This window comes from Corvus kubaryi, unplaced genomic scaffold (assembly GCF_017639235.1).
Source record: "Corvus kubaryi isolate FWS band 111438036 unplaced genomic scaffold, C.kubaryi_AGA036_p1.0 78, whole genome shotgun sequence".
Lineage (NCBI taxonomy): Eukaryota > Metazoa > Chordata > Aves > Passeriformes > Corvidae > Corvus > Corvus kubaryi.
The window spans coordinates 7,325,577-7,344,101 of NW_024582065.1; the positions used below are offsets into that span (position 1 = coordinate 7,325,577).

At 56.2% G+C, this 18,525-nt stretch overlaps 1 protein-coding gene across 1 annotated transcript in view; it reads left to right on the top strand.

Moving 5' to 3' along the window:
- RXRA (retinoid X receptor alpha) overlaps window positions 1-18,525 on the top strand; it is a 99,373-nt gene that overhangs the window by 64,342 nt on the left and 16,506 nt on the right. The window contains exons 2-5 of the mRNA XM_042052051.1: window positions 1,587-1,852; window positions 6,513-6,663; window positions 7,435-7,614; window positions 16,771-16,940. Of these exons, the coding sequence (XP_041907985.1) occupies window positions 1,587-1,852; window positions 6,513-6,663; window positions 7,435-7,614; window positions 16,771-16,940 (767 nt within the window). The remainder of the gene's footprint in view (window positions 1-1,586; window positions 1,853-6,512; window positions 6,664-7,434; window positions 7,615-16,770; window positions 16,941-18,525) is intronic.

The window sequence follows — 18,525 nt, forward strand, 5'->3', positions numbered from 1 at the left end:
CTCCATCACCTCCTGGGTGTTTGTGGGGTCCTGCTCCAGAACGAGCTCCTGGACGGCACTGGGGGCTCTCCAGAGCCCTGCTGCTCTATAAAGACCCCAAAACCAGCCTTGGGAAGCGCTGTGCCAAACGCCAGGAGCAGCCCTGGAATCCTCAAGGAATTTCCTGGCGTTCCTGTTGTGCCTCCCTCATGTCACTCAGCCGTGGGTGACGGCGCTTGGTTTGTGTCAACATCCTGTGAGAGCCCGGCCAGGCTTGGCCCCAGGGACAGGGGGGCTCCTCTCTGCCACGGCCCAGGGGTGCCTGAGGGATGCTGGGGGCAGAGGTGGGATTCTGGGGATGCTGGGGGCAGTGGTGGGATTCTGGAGGCAGCAGTAGGACTCTGGATGCAGCAATGGGATTCTGCATGCAGCAGTGGGATTCTGGAGGCAGGGATGGGATGCTGGGAGCAGTGATGGGACTCTGGAAGCAGCAGTGGGGTGCTGGTTCCACATCTTTGCGAGAGCGGCATCGCTGCCTTGCTGAACCTTCTCTTCCTCCTGCTGGGGTTTCCCCACCAGGGTCGGGGATCTCCAGGGAAGGCTGCTGTGGGGCTGGGCTGCTGTGGGTTCAGCGTTTCCCTCCGTGTGACATTCGTGTGCTAATTGCTCCAAAATCCTGGGGAGACAGCTGATCCTGACGGATGCAGGCGAGCGAAAATGGAATTTTCCAGACTTTACTTCACTTTGGGGTCTGCAGCCAAAGGCAGACCCACCATGAGCACCCAGGTGGCCGTGCTGGTGCTTCCCCCTCTCTGGATCCCTGGTGTGAGCTGGGGGGTCCGGGTGGGTTTTGGGGGCCCCCCCCTGTCCCTGCTGCCTTCCGCCCGCCCCTCCCCGGGGCCAGAGCCAGCCCCTTCCTCGCTGGGGATTGTTTTGCAAGCAGCGTGACAGGATGAGGAGGAAATGTGCCAGGAATGGCTCCATGTCTCCTCTTGGGAGAATCGGAGGCTATTTATAAGCCCCCCTTCCCACCCCCCTCCTCTGCTCCCCCGGGACAGGCACACACAGCCTGTCCTGCTGCCTGCAGAGCTGCTCCCGCTCTAGAGCAGAGTGTTCCAGAATCACGGAGTCATTCAGGTTGGAAAAGACCTCCAAAATCCTCAAATCCAACCTCTGAACCTCCATTCCCTTTGGAGGGACACGCACCCCCGCCAAGTGTGTGATGCACAGACTGAGCCACCTCCACAGCCTGTGGGTGCTGCTCTCTGTTCCCCACGCACGGCCTGGCCTGGTGATAAATCCAAATTATCCTGTGGCATGGAGGGAATCAGCTGGAGCAGCCACGCTGAGCCCCTGGCAGAGCTTAGAGCTGTGTCAGGGAGGTGGTGGAGGAGGGCACTGATGCCTGGCTTGAGGTGGAAATGCTCTTAACGAGGTGGAAATGCTCTCAGCATGTGTCTTAATGCCTGCCTGGATACTCCAGGAGAAGGTGGTTTGGAAAGATGGAGCTGCACTGGGAATTTTGGGGGAGTAGCAGGGGGGCTGCAGCTCAGGGCTCTGTCCCACGTGGGTGACTCAATGCCGTTCCTCTCCTCCTTCTCTTCCAGATTTCTCCAACCAAGTGAATTCCACATCCCTGAACTCCCCCACGAGCCGGGGGCCCATGGCCACCCCCTCCCTGCACCCGTCCATCGGGCCGGGCATCGGCTCTTCGCTGGGCTCGCCGGGCCAGCTGCACTCGCCCATCAGCACCCTGAGCTCGCCCATCAATGGCATGGGCCCCCCTTTCTCCGTCATCAGCTCCCCCATGGGCCCGCACTCGATGTCCGTCCCCTCCACGCCCAGCCTGGGATTCGGCACCAGCAGCCCGCAGGTAAGGGCACGGCAGTGAGGGCTCACTGCTGCCTGTTTGGGCAGGGAGGAGCCACCTCGGGGGGTTCCTCATCCAGACAAGCGCCAAGGGGAGGCACAAAGCAGGAACTCAAGGGGGAAACGAAGCTGGAGGCGTCCTGCTCCTTTGGGGGCTGAAGGATGGGCTAGGAGGGACCAGCGCAGCTGGAACGTGGCCATCCATTGCCTGTTGTCCCCAGGATGGGGTGGAAGGGGAGTAGTGACCATCTCGGGGTCACCTGGGGACTACTGTAGCTGTGGCAGGAGCCAGAGCCACCCTAGGACTGTCTGGGATTCTGCTCCTTCCTGGGAAGCAGCATAGCCCCTGCAGGGCCAGCACGTGGTCCCCATAGGATCATGGAGTTGTTCTGGTTGGAAAAGCCCTCTAGGATCATCCAAGCCCGCCACAAACCCATGTCCCCAAGTGCCACATCCACGCACCGTTGACACTTCCAGTGGTGATTCCACCACCTCCCTGAAGCCTGTTCCAAAGCCTGACAACCCTTTCCATGAAGAAATTACCCCTAACAGCCAGTCTCAACTCGAGGCCCTTTCCCCTTGTCCCGTCACTCGTACAACCCCAGGGGTCCTCTGCCCACTGCCCCTTTCTCCTCACAGGGCAAGGCCTGGCCTTCAGTGGCTGAAGATTATGTAAAAACCCCTCCAAGCAGGGCGAGATAAGCTCTTTTTAAAAATAGCCAGATCGGAGTTCTGGCCAGCCCCTGCCACCTGTTGCTGGCTCCTCGCACGGGATATGTTTAGTAAAAGGGCAGATTAAGGAATTGGCCACCACCTGCCACTCGCTGTGGGTTTATTTATTCCAGGCCCTCTCTGGGAGTCAAGCACCTGCCAGCACCTTTATTTTTAAATATTGGCCTGATTTATTCCCAGAGATAACAGGTCCTTTTACTACATGGGGCTGTGCTGACTGCCAGCCCTGGGGACCCCCAGGATCCAGCATCCCTGTGCTGGGCAGAGAGGAAGAAGATTTGCCTTTGGATGAGCTTGAATCCCGTGCAGGATTCAACCTGTGACCCCCTCAGATGTGCAGGGACCTGCACACCCCGCTCCCCGCTGCGGGACACCAGCGGGGGGGACACGTCCCCTCCCCTCCCAGGGCCAAGGGAAGAGGAACTGAAACTGCGCCTGGGAACGGGCAGCCGGAGCAAAATTAGCAGCCCCGGCGCCAAAATGGTGGGGAAGGAGTGGGAAGGGGGATATGAGGCAACCTTGAGGGGAGCCACAAGCCAGGGAGGTGGCGGGGAAAGGGCGATTGTAAGGTGCAGTTAGGGAGCGGCCAGCGGGGGAACCGAAACGAGGCAGAGCTCCAGGGCAGAAGGGGAAGTGAAAGTGTGGTGGCATGGTGGTGGGAGCGAGCTGGCTTCAGCCCTGGTGGCTCCTGCCCTCGGTGGCTCCATCCCTGGTGGCTCCATCCGTGGCGGCTCCTGGCCTGGTGGCTCCATCCTTGGTGGCTCCATCCTGGTGGCTCCATCCTGGTGGCTCCAGCCCTCAATGGCTCCATCCTGGTGGCTCCATCCTGGTGGCTCCAGCCCTCAATGGCTCCATCCTGGTGGCTTCCGCCTTCAGAGTGCCCGTCCTTTGTTCAGGGACTTGTTCTAAGTGGTTTTCCTCAAGGTGACACTTGGGAGGGCTTCAGCCTAATGGCTCCTGCCATCTGTTCCCTGTCTGGCCACATTAGGTCCCTGTCCCCGTCCCTGCAGCGGGCAGAGGCGCCTACCTGGGCCAGCAGAGCGTGGGGGGAGGACGAGGAGGACAATGAGGAGGAGGAGGAGGGGCGCAGCAAGGCCAATGCTTGGTGGGGAGCACAGCCCCCCTGCCCCGGCTGGCAGAGCGCCGGGGTAATGAGGCGTGTGGCCCCCGTCGCCGGGCAGGGATGGCACTGATGGAAGGTGGTTTGCATCAGATGGCAGATGCCACTTGCCATCAGGCCACGCCTCGTCGCCTCCGGAGAGGCAGCAGAGCAGAAGAGCACGCGGTGTGCAAGGTCCCCAGGGTGGGTCCCCTCCGCCGGGGGGGAAGGAGCTGCCAGGATCCCAAAAAACGGGGGGCTCACCCTACCCCGTGTGGTTCTGCAGAGGGGAGGACCCCAGCAGCCCTCAGTGATAGTCCTGGAGGATGCTCGAGGTGCTCCCAGCGCTCTCCCTGCAGCTCTGGGAGCTTCCCAGGATCTTGTGTGGTTTGCAAACACAGCCCCAAAATCAGGGAATGTGGCAGGGATCCTGCCATGGCATCCCAGCATCCATGGGAAGGGGATGCTGGTGCTGGGCTGCCCCAGGGATGAGGGGGCGAGGCAGTGGTGAGCAGGGTCCCAGCCAGCCTGGGGGGGCTACGCCCAGCAGCCCCGGGATTTAACAGATTACTTAAACCCTCTTACCTAAAAATGATGGGAAAAGAGGAAAAAAAGTGCAGGATTTTCAGCGAGAGCTGCGAGGGAAGGACTTTCCATGCAGTTTGCAGGGCTGTGTGGAGCCCCAGGCATCGCTGGCAGCAGCTCGGGGCTCCCGGGGGCGAGTGGGGAGAGATCAGACGTGGGATTAGGCTTTTGCAGAGCCGCCGCCTGCCTTGGCACAGTGCTCTTTGTAAGGGCGCCTGGGGGACTGGGGAAGGGCTGGGATGTTTTTTGGGGTGGGAGGAGGAGGAATAAAGTTCTGCTTGCCAGAAGGGCCAGGATTCGGTCCGGGGTGCGATGAGCTGGAGAGGGAAGGGAAGGAGCCGAGAGGTGCCGGCGTCACTGGGGGAGCAGAGCCCTGGTTCCCCGCCCCGTGCCTGGGCTCACTGCTGAGCTGGAGCCGTGCTGTCCCACAGCAGAAGTGCTGTGTCACGGCCAGGGGCTGCTGTCCCCTCCTCTGTCCCCTCCCTGCACGTGCTCCCGGAGGGGAAGGGCTGGGGCAGGCGCCAGGGCTGTGTGGGAACCCCGGGGTGCCTGTGCTGAGGTTTGGGGCCAGCGCTGGGAGAGGAACCGAAGACTTTCCCCTTCCCAGCCTGGGCTGACCCAGCTCTGAGCAGCTGATGCTCTGGGCTGCGGAGGTTGGCGGGACCCCCACCCTCCTGGGTGGGTCTTGCTCTGCCTGTCATCCCCCTGATGCTCTCAGGGTGGGCTCTGTGGGCCGCTGGGGCTGGGGGAAGTGATGGTGAAAGGCTTTATCTTCATCAGGCAGCCGTGGCCTCTGGCCTCAGTCCCACAGCCAGGGATGCAGTGTGACATGAGCCGTCGCCACCAGCTGCACCTGGAACTGGCTCTGCTTCCCAGAAAGTGCTCGGGGAGGAATTCCTGGGGCAGGTCACCCTGACTGGCAGCCCCTGCTCGCAGAGACCATGTGGGACTCAAAAAGAGATGCTCCTGCTTGGGGACCTGCTCGTCCCCCCCTCCTCTGCTCTATCCAGCAGCAGCTAAAGCCAGGAGTGCATCACCAGGTGCCAGCTGATTCATCAGCTGGCACAGTCAGGGCAGCAGAGGGAGGCAGATCCATCCCTTTTCTCCAGGGTGGGTTTATCCAGCTCTGTTGTGGGGCTGTCAGTCATCTGCCTGCCAAATATTCCCCACCAGCCTGGGGACTTGAAAGCCAGAGGAGCGGCTGCGCTGCTCTAATTGACAGATCACAAGCCCTGGGACTTCCCTTGGTTAATCTGTGGCAAGTGCAATCGCTGAGGATCTCTGTTAGGGCAGAGGAAGGCAACAAACTGAGGCACAGTCCTGTGTGTCCAGCCTGGCTTTGGAGGTTGGCAGGGATTGTGGCTCTGTGACAGTCCCTGGCAGGCTGATTCCCTTGGGGACACCCACAGTGGTCCCAGCTGGCTCTGCATCCAGAGCTGACCAAATCTAGGTCCCCCAGACCCTCCTGGATGGGGTGAGCTTGTCCCCAGATCCTACAGCTCTGGGCCTCAGTTTCTCCTTGCACACAAGAGTGTAACAGCCCAGTGGAGGCTTCAGCCCAGGAATGTTTCACTCCACACCAGTGCCATGGTGCCAGCACCAGCTTCCACCCAATCCTCTGCTTGTTGGGGGCCAAGGGAAGGAAGGAGAGGCATTTGGAAGTGGCAGAGACGTGTCCCACCCACACCAGCTCTGGAAAGCCAGGCCCTGCTGCATCTGGAATCTGTTTATTTGCCATGGAGCTTTCCTTTGGACAGATAATACTAAAAGGATCTCTGTGAATTGCAGAGCTAAACAAGAGTGTCCTGGCCTTCATCATCCATGCAGGGGCTCGCTCCCAGCCAGCAGCTCTCCCACGAGCCACCACTGCAGATCTTTGTCCCTGTGTCCCGTGGTGGGGTGGAGCTGGGGTGGCTGCTGATCCCTGGCTGTGGGGGCTGTGCTGGGGCAACTTGCCTTCCACTTAAATCATGGAAAAACATCCTCCTTGGATGGGCAGGGTCAGCCCTGCGTGGCTGCTGGTGGTGCTTGGGGGACCGGCCATGTCCTTCTGTCACCCTGCTGCCAGCTCAGAGCCACCCCGGCTCCTGTGCCAGGGCAGATGAGTGCTTGTGCTCCTTGTGCTCAAATCCTCTTGGTTCAGCTTTGTGGTGGGTGTTTGGAGCAGTTGCTGGTCCCCACTGGGAGCTTGTCCCCCGTGTCCCCGTGTCGCTGGTCCCAGCTGAGCCCTGTGCTTGTGCCTCCACAGCTCAACTCGCCCATGAACTCCGTCACCAGCACAGAAGACATTAAGCCACCCCTGGGGCTCAATGGAGTCCTCAAAGTGCCAGCACACCCCTCAGGAACGATGGCCTCCTTCACCAAGCACATATGTGCCATCTGTGGGGACAGATCTTCAGGTGAGGCTGGCACCCGCCCCAGGAGGGGCTCAGGGCAGCGGGCTCGGGGTGTGGGTGCCCTGGCAGAGGGTTGGCATTGGCTCCCTGCTCCTGGCAGCACGGGGAGTGCTGGTGGGAGCTCTCCTTTGGGACGGGATGTGGCAGGGGATGGAGTCCTGGTCTGGCTGAGCCAGGAGACGCCAGGTCCCTGTTCAGCAGTGGGGTTGCATCCTGACCCTATTGGCGAACAAGGCATCGGGGGTGTCCTCCCTCTCCCCATCCTTTGATGCACACTGGTGCTGTCACACAGCACCACATAAAAAGATGCTCCTGACACGGAGTGTCTTCACTCCTGGGAGATAAAGATGTGCTAGTTCCTTTTATTCTCCTGCTTTTCTAAAAGCTTCCTGCTCCAGCAGAGCTCTGGTTGCCTGGTTTGTGAGTCCTTCGGGACCCCTTCTGTGCTCCAGGCTGGAAATGGAGGGTGGGAACAGGGTACAGAGCAGGCTGGGGTCGTGTGTCTGGTGTGGGGGGTTCAGAGAGCTCAGAGGGGTACAGGGGGTCACCCTGTTCCACTGCTGCACTAACCCAGCCCTGCTGTATGACCAAGAAATGGCCTTTCCCTGGATGTAAGGCAGGATATGGCCCACGGAGGGCATCCTGATTCTATGGAGCTCCAGCTCAGGAAACCTCTGCTCCCCTCAAACACAGCTGGGAGAGGCCCTGGGAGAGCTGGTGGCAGAGAGGGGAGCTGGGGCCAGCTTTAAACCCGAGTTTTATCCCCCCCCCCAGGTAAACATTACGGGGTTTACAGCTGCGAGGGCTGCAAAGGCTTCTTCAAGCGCACGGTGCGGAAGGACCTGACCTACACGTGCCGGGACAACAAGGACTGCCTGATCGACAAGCGCCAGCGCAACCGCTGCCAGTACTGCCGCTACCAGAAGTGTCTGGCCATGGGCATGAAGAGAGAAGGTAAGGCCCGGCCTGGCCAGAGCACCCATGGGTGCTGCAGGGGTCTTTTCTTCCCTAGGAGGAAGCGTGGTGGGCACCAGAGGCGGTGTCTGCGTGGCGGTGACAAAAATCTCGTTTGTATTTTGCTTCTGCGCCACAGCCAGAGCCTCTCGTGGGCTCTGGAGCAGCGCTGAGTCCCAGAGCAGTGCTCAAGTGATGGATGGGCCGTGGGTAGGGACACTTCCCACTCCAACCTGGCCTTGGACACTTCCAGGGATGAGGCAGCCACAGCTTCTCTGGGCATCCTGTGCCACGGCTTCAGCACCTCATCCAATCCTGCATTTTTTTTCTCGTTGGGCAGAAGAAAGAAATTCAGGCTCTTAAGATAGCTCTTCCCTTAGTGGAATTTAAATTTAGGATCTAAACTTCCCCGGCTGTGCCTCTTTTAAATGATCTTTCTAAACGCTGACTGCGTCTGCTCTGATCTGCTGGCAGAGCAGGCTTTTAGCAGACATGACGTGAGAGTGACCCCGGCTCCGTGCTGCTTTCTCCCCTTACATCTTCAGAGCCACACTTGCCTCCCTGACAGGCTGATAAAGCCACCCCAGCTCTGGCCCTGGCCCGCAGCTCCAGCCTGGGACCCTTTGAAGAGCACTCAGCCCTGTCTGGAGCGTTGATTAAACGGGGCAGCGCTGGAGCTGCTCTGAGTGTTGGGCAAACGCTGCCACGCTCGGTTTAGGGGGTTACCCAAGGACCAAAGTCACCAAGTGTCACAGCTGTCTGTGCTGGAGGTGTGGGGAGACTGCCGGGGCACCCAGGGGACCTCCTTAGCCCTGCTGAGCTTAACCCTTCGGTGCTCAAAACAAATCTTCCTGCCCCAGCAGAGCTGTAGCGTTAATTGGAGAGATTGAGGCATTCAGGGCAGTGCAGGAGTGGGGGCTGGCGTTGCCTTGGATGCAGAGCACTGGGGAATACTGGATCCCATGGGCGATGTGCAGCGGGATGAGGAAAATCTGAGCCAAAACTTGAGCCATGGGTGACTAAAAAGAAGCCAAGAACTCTCCTATGTGTCCAGCAGGAGAAGTACAGAGCATCCCCTTCCCCTAGCACTGCCTCCAGAGCCTTCCCCACGCAGCTGGAGCCCCCTTTACCTTTCAGCCCCCCAGAACAAGGTGTGTAGGGCTGGGAGGAGCAGCAGGAATGCTGGAACTCTGCCCTGCCACCCTGTGAGCAGGTACCTGCTCCGTGCCTGCCATTAGTGGTGATTGCATGGGCAGCGCCGCTAAAAATTACAGGTCCATTAATTAATTTCTAAATGGTGGTGGAAGTCCCCAGGGAGCACGTACAGTGTGAGGACTCTATTAATTCGTCTTGATTAACATTATCACAATGAATAGCAAATGAATTCATAATGATCAGACAATTATTTAAAAGTGTGACAGATGGGATCTTGGTAACTTCAGGAGTGCGCTCAGGCAGTGCTGATGGATCTGGTGAGGGCAGTGCTGGGGAAGGGCAGGAACTGGTGATTTGACACTCATCATGAGATGATTTGGGCCTAATCCCCATGCACAGAAAGCTGGAATAACTCCCCTGTCTCTCGTTATAAATCTAAAAATGCAGGGTCTCACAGAAATGTCTCATTTGTCCTAAAGCTGAAAGTCAGAAGTTGGATCGTGCCGAGCTCTGGTTTTGAGCAGCTCTGGAGTTTCACGTGGGATATCCACCTGATATGTCAGAAAAAAAGGTCTCTTCCTGCTGCACCCGTCCCAGCTGACTGCTGCTGCTGCCAGGAATTGTCCTTACACCACTCCTGCTCCCACCTCTGTTTTGGGGAAGAGTTTTGGGCTAAATCCTGCATTGCTAATTCCTTTTGCCTAAATACTCACAACCTAGCTGCCTTTTTATCCTCTAGCATAAACTCTTGTATCTTTTAAGTAACAGAGCCAGGGTAATGAGCCTCATTTCCCTAAAAAACATCTTGCTCTGGAGACCTAATTTATAGCTGCGTGAAGGCACAGCAGATTCCTGCTGGGAAGCATCTCTCCTGTAGCCCAGAGGTACTGGGATGTGGTGGAAGTACAGCAAAAAGCTCTAAAGTGAGCACTGGAGCTGTGGTGAGAGGCAGGGCTGGGGTGGGGAGTGCTGCTGGGAGGAGGAGGAGTGAGAGCCACCATCGTATCCAAAGACCTGGGCCAGAGGGTAAGAGGGAAGGGGTTCTTACTTAGCTGAGAAGTTGGATTAGAGAAGGAAAATCAGCAGGGCAGCTGATGGAGGTCTGGAAGCGTTTGATCCTGACAGCTGAGGGGTCTCCAGGTGGAGATGGAGATGCCAAGAGCAGACCCGGAGGGATGGACCTTGTGCCCAGCCGGGGCAGAAGCAGCAGCATACCCAGGCTGGCCCTGCTGGGGGCCAGGGATCCTTCAGGGCCACAAACCTTGGCTTAAAGTGGGGGAAGCCTGCAGGAGCAGAGGGTTCCTCCTGCTGTGTGCATCTCTTCTGGCTGTTCTCGTTAAAAACACGTCCGAGAGATGCCGATGTTCACGGTGAATGAGCCTCACGCTCTCTGGGATAATAAACAAGCAACTGGGAATGTTTTTCCCCCTGTGAATTTCTGCCAGCTGTGTAAGGCTTTGGTTTTTTGTACTCTGTCTCCCACTAAATACCGGATAGTCAACAAAATTAAGATTACCATCAGGGATCTTGACTAATGCAAGGGTTATTGTTGTGGGGGTGGCTCTTTGCGTGCAGGAGCTGAGCTCTCCCTGCTCGGTCTGTTCCTCGTTAGGGTCTGAGGTGTCTGTGCATCAGCAGCCTCGTGTTTGGAAGGGAAAAAGTGGAAACTGCCTCGAGGGAGGCAGAGGTCTTGTGAAGAGGTGGGAGTGAACACCAGGGGACTTGGGATGGGGGGCTCTTGTGTGCCAGAGGGGTGACAGCAGAGGTGACAGGGCGGGCGGGGGCGCGGTGCAACGACGGCTGTCCCGTGTGACAAGGTGCCGGCTCCGGCAGTGCTGGCAGCGCCTCGGGATCGCACAGGGAGCAGGAAATACCAGCGAGGAGCCCTTTCTCATGCTCCCTTGGCCGCCTCACAGGGAGCAGCCGTTGGGAACCGGCTCCTGGAGCCTTCCCCCGGATGTGAGGGGCTCCTGGGGAGAGCCAGGCTGGCTCCGCAGGACCTGCTGGGCTGCCCAGGTTGGGAGCAGCGCTTCACGTTTCGGGCTGCAGGCTGGGGTTTGGTGCCAGCTGCGTGAGATGGGTGTTGGTGCATCTCAGAGCCCATCTGGAGAGCAGAGAGCTGCTCTCCTGCAGCACCTGCAGCTCAGGCTGCGGAGCTGATCCCAAAGTCGTTCCTAAATCCAGGTGCAGGTACGGCGTGGCTGCAGCTGCTGTGCCGAGATCCAGAGCCCTGCTCGGAGCATCCAGGACATCTGTCCAGCTGCATGCCTGGTCTCTGATTTCAGAACTTTGTTAAACTTCACAGCCCGAGTTAATTCTTCCTCCTCCCGTATTTGTGGGTTGGTTTTCCCCCTCTCACTTGCCGAGCTGAGGGGTTTAACCTAGGAAGGGTTGGACTTGCAGCATCTGCACAGCCCAGAGACCTTCCGATGTCTCCAGGGAGCTGCTCCGGGGAGCTGCTCCATCACTTAGTCCAGAGGGACTGAAGATTCCCACATGGAGTGACTTGTGCCTGATCCCCTGCCATGGCTGTGCATGCCCCTGGAGCTGGAGCCATCCCTCAGGAGCATGAGGAGTTTGGGGAGAAAGAGCAGGAATTCAGGTTTCCAACCCAGCGTCCAAGTGAATGTGAAAGCAGGCAAGTGGCCACAGCCTAGTGAAGGGGCAGAGGTCAAGAGCACAGTTATTTTTAGGAGTGATTTTGGAATGGAAAATGTCTCCCAGCTTAATGAGCTTGTTTCTTATATCCTTTTAAAGTGCTGCTCTTTAAACCAGCTGGTTAAATGATGCTGGGTTTGGGGTTTTTTTTTTGTTTTTAAGGATGCTCTTAGGTTGAGAAAATAGGTTTGGCTTCTGGTTTTCTCTCCTTTAGCTGCTGTTTGCTTATACTTCAGTGTCCAGAGAGTGAAGTGAGCCAGGGGTTTTTTGCTGTTGTTTTCTGGAGCTGTTCCAAGGTTTCAATCCACTTTTTAACACTCTGAAGTTACACTTTTTAATTACCACGGTGGTATTTTGCATTCCTTAAACAAATTACAGCGTTCGGTTGAAAATGTTGGAGGAAAAAAAAAATAACACCCCACCATTTATTTCATGTGTCACAGCTTTTGAGGTTGTTTACAGTAGCAGAAAGCTGCACCTCTGAAAGAGGAAATAAAAAGGTGACACACGAAAGCAAAGCAGAAGAAACACTGTCTGAATTCATTTCCTCAGCTGTCTTGGCATTTTGGATATAAACAGGTACCTGGGGCATAAACGCTTCAAGATGCTGGTGATACACAGCAAAGACTTGGCTTCATGAAAGGCAGCAGAGCCCAGTAAATTCCAGCGTGAGAGAAACGGAAATCCCCAATAACCCCCACCCAGCACCTCATAAATAACGAGCCACCCACCTGCAGGTTGGGGGAAAACCAAAACTGAGCGGGTTTGGGGCTCTCTTGGTGCCTTCCCCCTGTGCTTGCAGGGCACGTGGTCTGTCCCTCTGAGAAAACCCCATTTTTGGGGGCAGTGAATTATCCTTTCCCCGTGAAAAGTCACAATCCCACCCTGTTGCTCCTGGAGGGATGGATTTTCATCCCAAAAAGCTCTGTATTGACACCAGGTGAGTGTCACTGGAGCTCCTGGAGCCTCCAGGTCTCTCCCAGCGAATAAACAAACCCGTGCTGCTCCTGCCCTCTCAGAAGCACCATTTCCCTGTGGAAAATCTTTTCCTTTGGGCCTCTCCCTCCCTTCCCTGGCATTCCTTTGGCACAGAAGTGCAGTGCCCATGAGCGTGGCCTCCCACAGGGGTTGGTTTGGGCACCTGAACTGGCTTGGGTGGCACTTTGCAATGGACTCAAAGCTGCTTTTTTAGCCATCAGATGCTGCCCCGTGAGCACAGCCAAGGTGTCCAGTGTGACATGGACACCTGCAGAGGACGGATCCGGCATTTTGGCTCATCAGCCCTCGGACTTGGGTAGCTGAGGCTCATCTGCAGCCCACAGGACGTTTTGGATTTTAAAGATGTGAGAGGTCACCAAGGAGTGGTTTGGACACATGGGGCTCCATGTCTTGCGGTACCATGGCCTGGGGAAGTGCAGATGGGCTGGAGAAGCTCAAGATGAAACATGACAGCAACTGGCCTGAGCCAAGCACAGACCAAATCAGGCAGAATAACAGGAGAGGCTCTTCATCAGGTGCCATGGAAAACACAGGCTTCTGTCCTTGGCTCGGCTCAGACATAGCTGGAGGAGGTGGGGCTGCCTCTCCAAGCTCCCTGACTGCATCTTTTTTTCTCCTCAAGTGGACTGCAAGGTTCAAATGCTTTCCTTATGTTTAGAAAAATCAGCCTGGAAGAGCTCTCAGCCGTCCAAGGCTCCTTGATGAAAAATAAAAGCATTGGCACAGCTGTCAGCACAGAGGAGAGGGCTGGGAAGCTCAGCTCTGGAAACACGGGGTGGCCACGGCTTGGGAGTGCTCTGCCTGGCAGGAGAGGCTTTTCTGGGATGCAGCAAGCTGAATTCCTGGCTCAGCTGCTGCGTTTGAGGTGGATGGACCCACGTGGTTGATCAAAAGCTGTGCCACCCTCAGGACCAGAAATACTGGCGTCACTGGGAAGCTGAGAAGGACAAGGTTATTCCCATTTTGATGTCACCAGACAAGCTGCTGTGCAGCTGCCACCTTTGTGTTCCTCTTCTTAAAAACATAAATAAAAACCAAACCTGTAAAGAAAACCCAGTTCCCGGACCAGATCCACTTGAAAAATGTATTTTTGTCATCTCCACCATGGTTTATTTGACTAATCCCCAGTGGAAGTGGGGAGTGGACTCCAGAGGTGAGGTCCTGGGTCTGTGTGGTGAGGGGTCTGCTCACTGCTGGAGACTTGGCCAGATTTCATGGGTAAAAACCCACTTGTCCTTCTTTCCTTCCCTCTATCCCACGTGCTGTTTTTTCCTACATCTCAAGGAACACAGTTCCCATTCTTTTCCTGGGATGGTGGTGTGTCCCTCAGCGTCTCTGCTAAGAAGGAGCAGCAGCTTGGCCAGTCCTCAGCAGCTCCAAGGTTGTGCTGGTGGCAGGAAATCCAGACATTTTCCACTGGGCTTGTGCCTGTGGAGATTGGGGACATGGAGGACTCTCCTAAAAACGTGTGACTGTGGGTCACAGCTCTGAGACACTTTCGGCTGCTCCTTGGATGTCCTCTCAGCTCTGCTGAGCTTCTGAAGCCGGGATGGCAGCACCTGCAGGGAAGTCCAAATCTTGGAGCCCACAGGATCCATGAGTCTTGAGTGCTGGCTGCAAATCCCTGCAGCTTTCAGGACAACGTGTGGGGCTCTCCAGCCCTGGGGCTCTCAGGGTGAACCTGGAATTAGGAAAGTGGAGAGACAAGGTTGGAACTCAACCTCTGGATCCTGAAGAGGGGCTTAGGGAGTGCCACACCTGGAAGAAGGAGGTGACAGCGAGATGATTTTGGGAGGGGATTTCTTGTGTGCCCCAGGCCAGGCCCAGAGCTGCTGCAGGAGCAGTTCTGTTGCGCACATGAGGAGTGAAGCTGTTCCCACCTCATTCCTGGAGCTGCCTGGAGGGAGAGAAAATAGGATCAGCAACTGAGTCAACAGCCTGGCAGGCATCCCCAAAAGCTGCATCCATGCACCAGGGCTGGGCAGGTGTCCTGCATCATCCCAAGGGAGGGATGGGTTGTGTTCACAAACTCCTGGTGGTGTGGAGAGAGCAAGGAGCAGCTGAGCTTCACCTGCTCCTGCAGGTGCACTCCTTGGGGAAGACCTGTGCATGAGGCATCATCCCAGAGGGAAGGGAGGAAAATGGGGTCTCCAGCTCAGCACTGGGAAGCTGCTTTCCTGCAGGGAATGGGATGGAGGGATGGATGGAGGGATGGATGGATGGATGGGGGTGATGGCAAAGGGATTCCATGCTTGTCCTGCCATTGGAGGAGGCTGCCTGGGCTTGGGAGCATGGGTGTAGCAGAGCAGATAACACTCCCCAGAGAGGGCTGGTTTATCTTTGGCTGCTGGGTGGGACTGTGCCATCTGCTCTGCCCGGGGTGTCACTGCTGCCGGCAGCAGCTGGGCCGGGGCGAGGGCCAGGCGTGTGTGGGGCTGAGCTGGGATGAGTCAGCTGTCCCCTGACCAGCTCTGCAGGGAGCTGCAGCACCGATTTTCTGGTGCTGCAGCTCTGAGCTCAGATCAATAGAAATAACTCCTTACGTGTGTAATCTCTGCCCAGCTGTCTCTTTTTGTATGGTTTGTGTCAGCTGAGTTCAGCCTGATCACAGGCAGGGGCTGTCGAGGTGCCCTGTAGGATCCTCTCTCCTACAACCCCTGGAGTGTGTCGGATTCTTCAGGCCAGGAGTGTGGCACTGATGAGCTTGAGATGTGCAGATTGAAGGCTTTAAGTAGCCCCTGCCTGCCCAGACCTCTGCAGTGCTTTTCCACGAATCCCAGTGTCCAGCATGGGGATGTGTTTTTGGGGCTGACACCCTGGTGGAGTGACCCCAGTGATCCCAACTTTGCGCCTTCACCTCGAGAGCTGCTGCAGCTCTGCATCAGCACTTTGGCATTTAAGTCTTTTTATAAGATCCTATTTGTTGAGGGTTTGCCTTTCTCTCAGGCTTTCGTGTTATTTAGTAGGTGTTTCATCTCTCCTAGTGTGCCCAGAGGAATCCTGGTGCATCTGTGCTGCTGAAGAAGGGTTGGCATTAAGCAAAAACTTCTCCTTTTCTGATGATTGGAAAAGCAGCAGTGGGGTTAGGGGGTGAAATTAAAGCAGGGGTTTTTATGATGGCTTGAAAAAGAGGAAGAATCCGCACCAGATGGACAAAAGCCACGACACAAATCTGAGTTTACCTGGAGTTTCATATTGTAGGGTTTGGTTTTGCACTTGGCATAGAGCTGGTCCCACTGATGGTCTGAAAAGCCTCCTTGTGCCACAGGCAGCTCCCAAACCTGTGCCGCTGCTGCTCTGCCTGAACATCCCGTAACCAGCTTCAAATGCAGCAGGGAGGGAGTGCTGGGGTAATTGGCAATAAGTAGCAGGGTTTTTACAGTACTGGAGTGCCTCATTCAGTCCTCAGCAAAGAGCTGGGTGAGTTCAGAGCGTTGTCTCTCATGGCCAGAGATGCTTGGGGCTGTTCTCAAGCAGAGTGGGCTAAAATGTGCTGTGGGGAAACAGTGGTGTGTGGAAAAGTGTGGGATTTAGGGTCTGTGACAAGGTGATGGAGAGAGTTCCTACTGCAGCTGCACAAAGCTGCTTTCCAGGTGTAGGAAAAGCGTGTGCAGGTTTCCAAGGGAGGTTAATAATAATAATAATAATAATAGTAATAATAATAGTAATGTTATTAGCATCTAATAAGTGTTTTTCATCTCTGAGCTGCTCAGACATAACTCAGCAGCATGTGACAGGCTGCTGGCGAGATCATCCCCACCCCACAGGATTTGGGACAGGTCTCTCCTGTCTGTTTGGGGCTTGCCCCGAGCCCGAGGCAGGATGGAGGTTTGCATGGAGCTGCTGTCCCACGGGAGCTGGAGAGGGGCACGACATGGCCTCCAGGGAAATTCAGCCCTGCCAGCCTCAAAGGTGTCTGAACTCTGGATTTCTGCTTTAAACTGAGCTGTTTCTCTTTCTTTGCGATTCCCTGATTCTTTCACTTCACCCGTCACTTTCCCTCACCCGCAGTGACCCAAAGTGTTGCTTCCTTTCATCATTTGTCTGTAACCTTTTTGTTTCCAGGATCTGTGCCTCTGCAGAGAAGGGCCTTTCCCAGCAGAGGCCCTGTCCAGGCAGGATCATCCCTCTCCCTGCTCCTGAGGGAGCACACACAGAGCCCATCTCCCAGGCTGGGGCTGCTCGGTGCCTTCCCCAGACCTCCCATTCCCTGGGATATCCCAGTCTGACCACAGCAGACACCGGAGCAGGCTGATCCTGCAGGATGCCTTGGGGTTTTGTGGCCACCTGTGGAGCCTGGGGGTGGCACTGACACTGACACTGTCCCTTCTGTGTCACTCGCAGCCGTGCAGGAGGAGAGGCAGCGGGGGAAGGACCGCAACGAGAACGAGGTGGAGTCCACAAGCAGCGCCAACGAGGACATGCCTGTGGAAAAGATCCTGGAAGCTGAACTCGCTGTGGAGCCAAAGACAGAGACGTACATTGAGGCAAACATGGGCCTGACACCCAGCTCGGTGAGGCAGCTCTGTCCCATCCCCAGCCCTGCGTTTGGGACAGAAGGGGTGGCTGTGGGACATCAGGAGTGACCATGAGGACAGCTGGGGCAGAGAGGGGTTGTTCTGTGTGATTAAAACCAGCTCAGAAATGCAATTCCTGGCTCTGCTGTTGGCTCCGTGTGTCAGCTCAGCACCAGGAAAGCAGAGCCAGCAGCCCACCAGCGCTTGGTGTCTTCTGTCCCACAGCCACAGGGAAGGAGGGGATGCTGTAAGGAATAATGAAAAGGGCTCACAGAGAAGATTTTATTGTAATTAACAGCCCTGGGTGCTGAAGGGAAGGAAGACACTCCATGCTCTTAAGAGCTCGGAGTCCAGCTGAGGCAGTAGACAGACCTGTGTGGCTGAAGTGCAGAGGGATAAGAGCTGTGCAGTGAGGGTGTGACTTCTCAGATGGAGAATTATGCAGCTGCTTGCCTCTGAGGAGAGAAGACTTGGAGAAATTTACCTAGAAGTTGGCTTTCAAGTTCTTTTCCCACTTAGAAACTTGTGTTACAACTGGGCCTGCTTGGAGCATCTGGGCTGTGCCAGGATGGTGTGTGCACAAGAGAGGCATGACAGGGAAATGGGACGGGGCTTGGAGCAACCTGGGCTGGTGGAAGGTGTCCCTGCCCGTGGCAGGGCGTTGGACTGAGGTGGTCTTGAGGTCCCTTCCAACCCAAACCAGTCTGGGATTCTATGGAGAGTGAGGGAAAGTGTTTCAGGCCCTTCGCTATGAGATTCCCTTACCAACAGGGAGGAATCTCCCTGCAAAGCAGTTAATGTGACAGCCAAACCATCCTCTGCAATTCCATTTCTAGGACAGGCCCTCTGCAGCCTAGGCAGTATTTAGGGTGCAGTTCAGGCAGTATTTAGGGTGCAGTCCCCACTCCTCAATAGCCCCTTTTCCTGTGAAATCAGTGGGAATAGAGGAATTCCTCAAAAAAACAGCAGCTGAGGCTGGAGTGGGGAGCATCTCCTGGTGGCCACACAGTCCTTTGAGGGGCACTGAGGTTGAGCTCTGCCAGGTTTGGGCTGGCTGCTCCAGGAGAGCAGGCTCATCCACTGAAATATCCCTGTGCAATTCCTGCTGGGCAGCTATGAGACTGAGCTGATGAAATGCAGCTGCTCCGAGCAAGTGAGAGGGCTCTGCAGTATTTATTTCCTGTTACAACAATGCTTTATCTCTCTCTTTATATGAGCCTTGGAGGGTTTGAGTCAGAAGTGCCTTCCCATGTCAGGGGGTTGGAAGTAGATCATCTTCAGGGTCACTTCCAACAAAGTTCTGTGAGCGATCTGGGGGTCAGGACGAGTCTAAGTGGTGGTTTCGGATGCTCTTTTTGGCCTTTACCAGCTTTTCCTAGGATTCCTTAGGTTGGTCTGGGACATTCAAGGCTTCCTGGTATGGGCAGAGCCAATCCCTCAGTGAAACTCTCCAGAATCAGGTACAGAAACAGGTACAGATGCTCACCTGCATTTGAGAGGAGGATCCCATCACCGTGAGGCTGGAAAGGGCTTTTCTGGAGGAGTTAGTGAGGGGCTCAGAGAGGCTCTGCCTGCTCTCAGG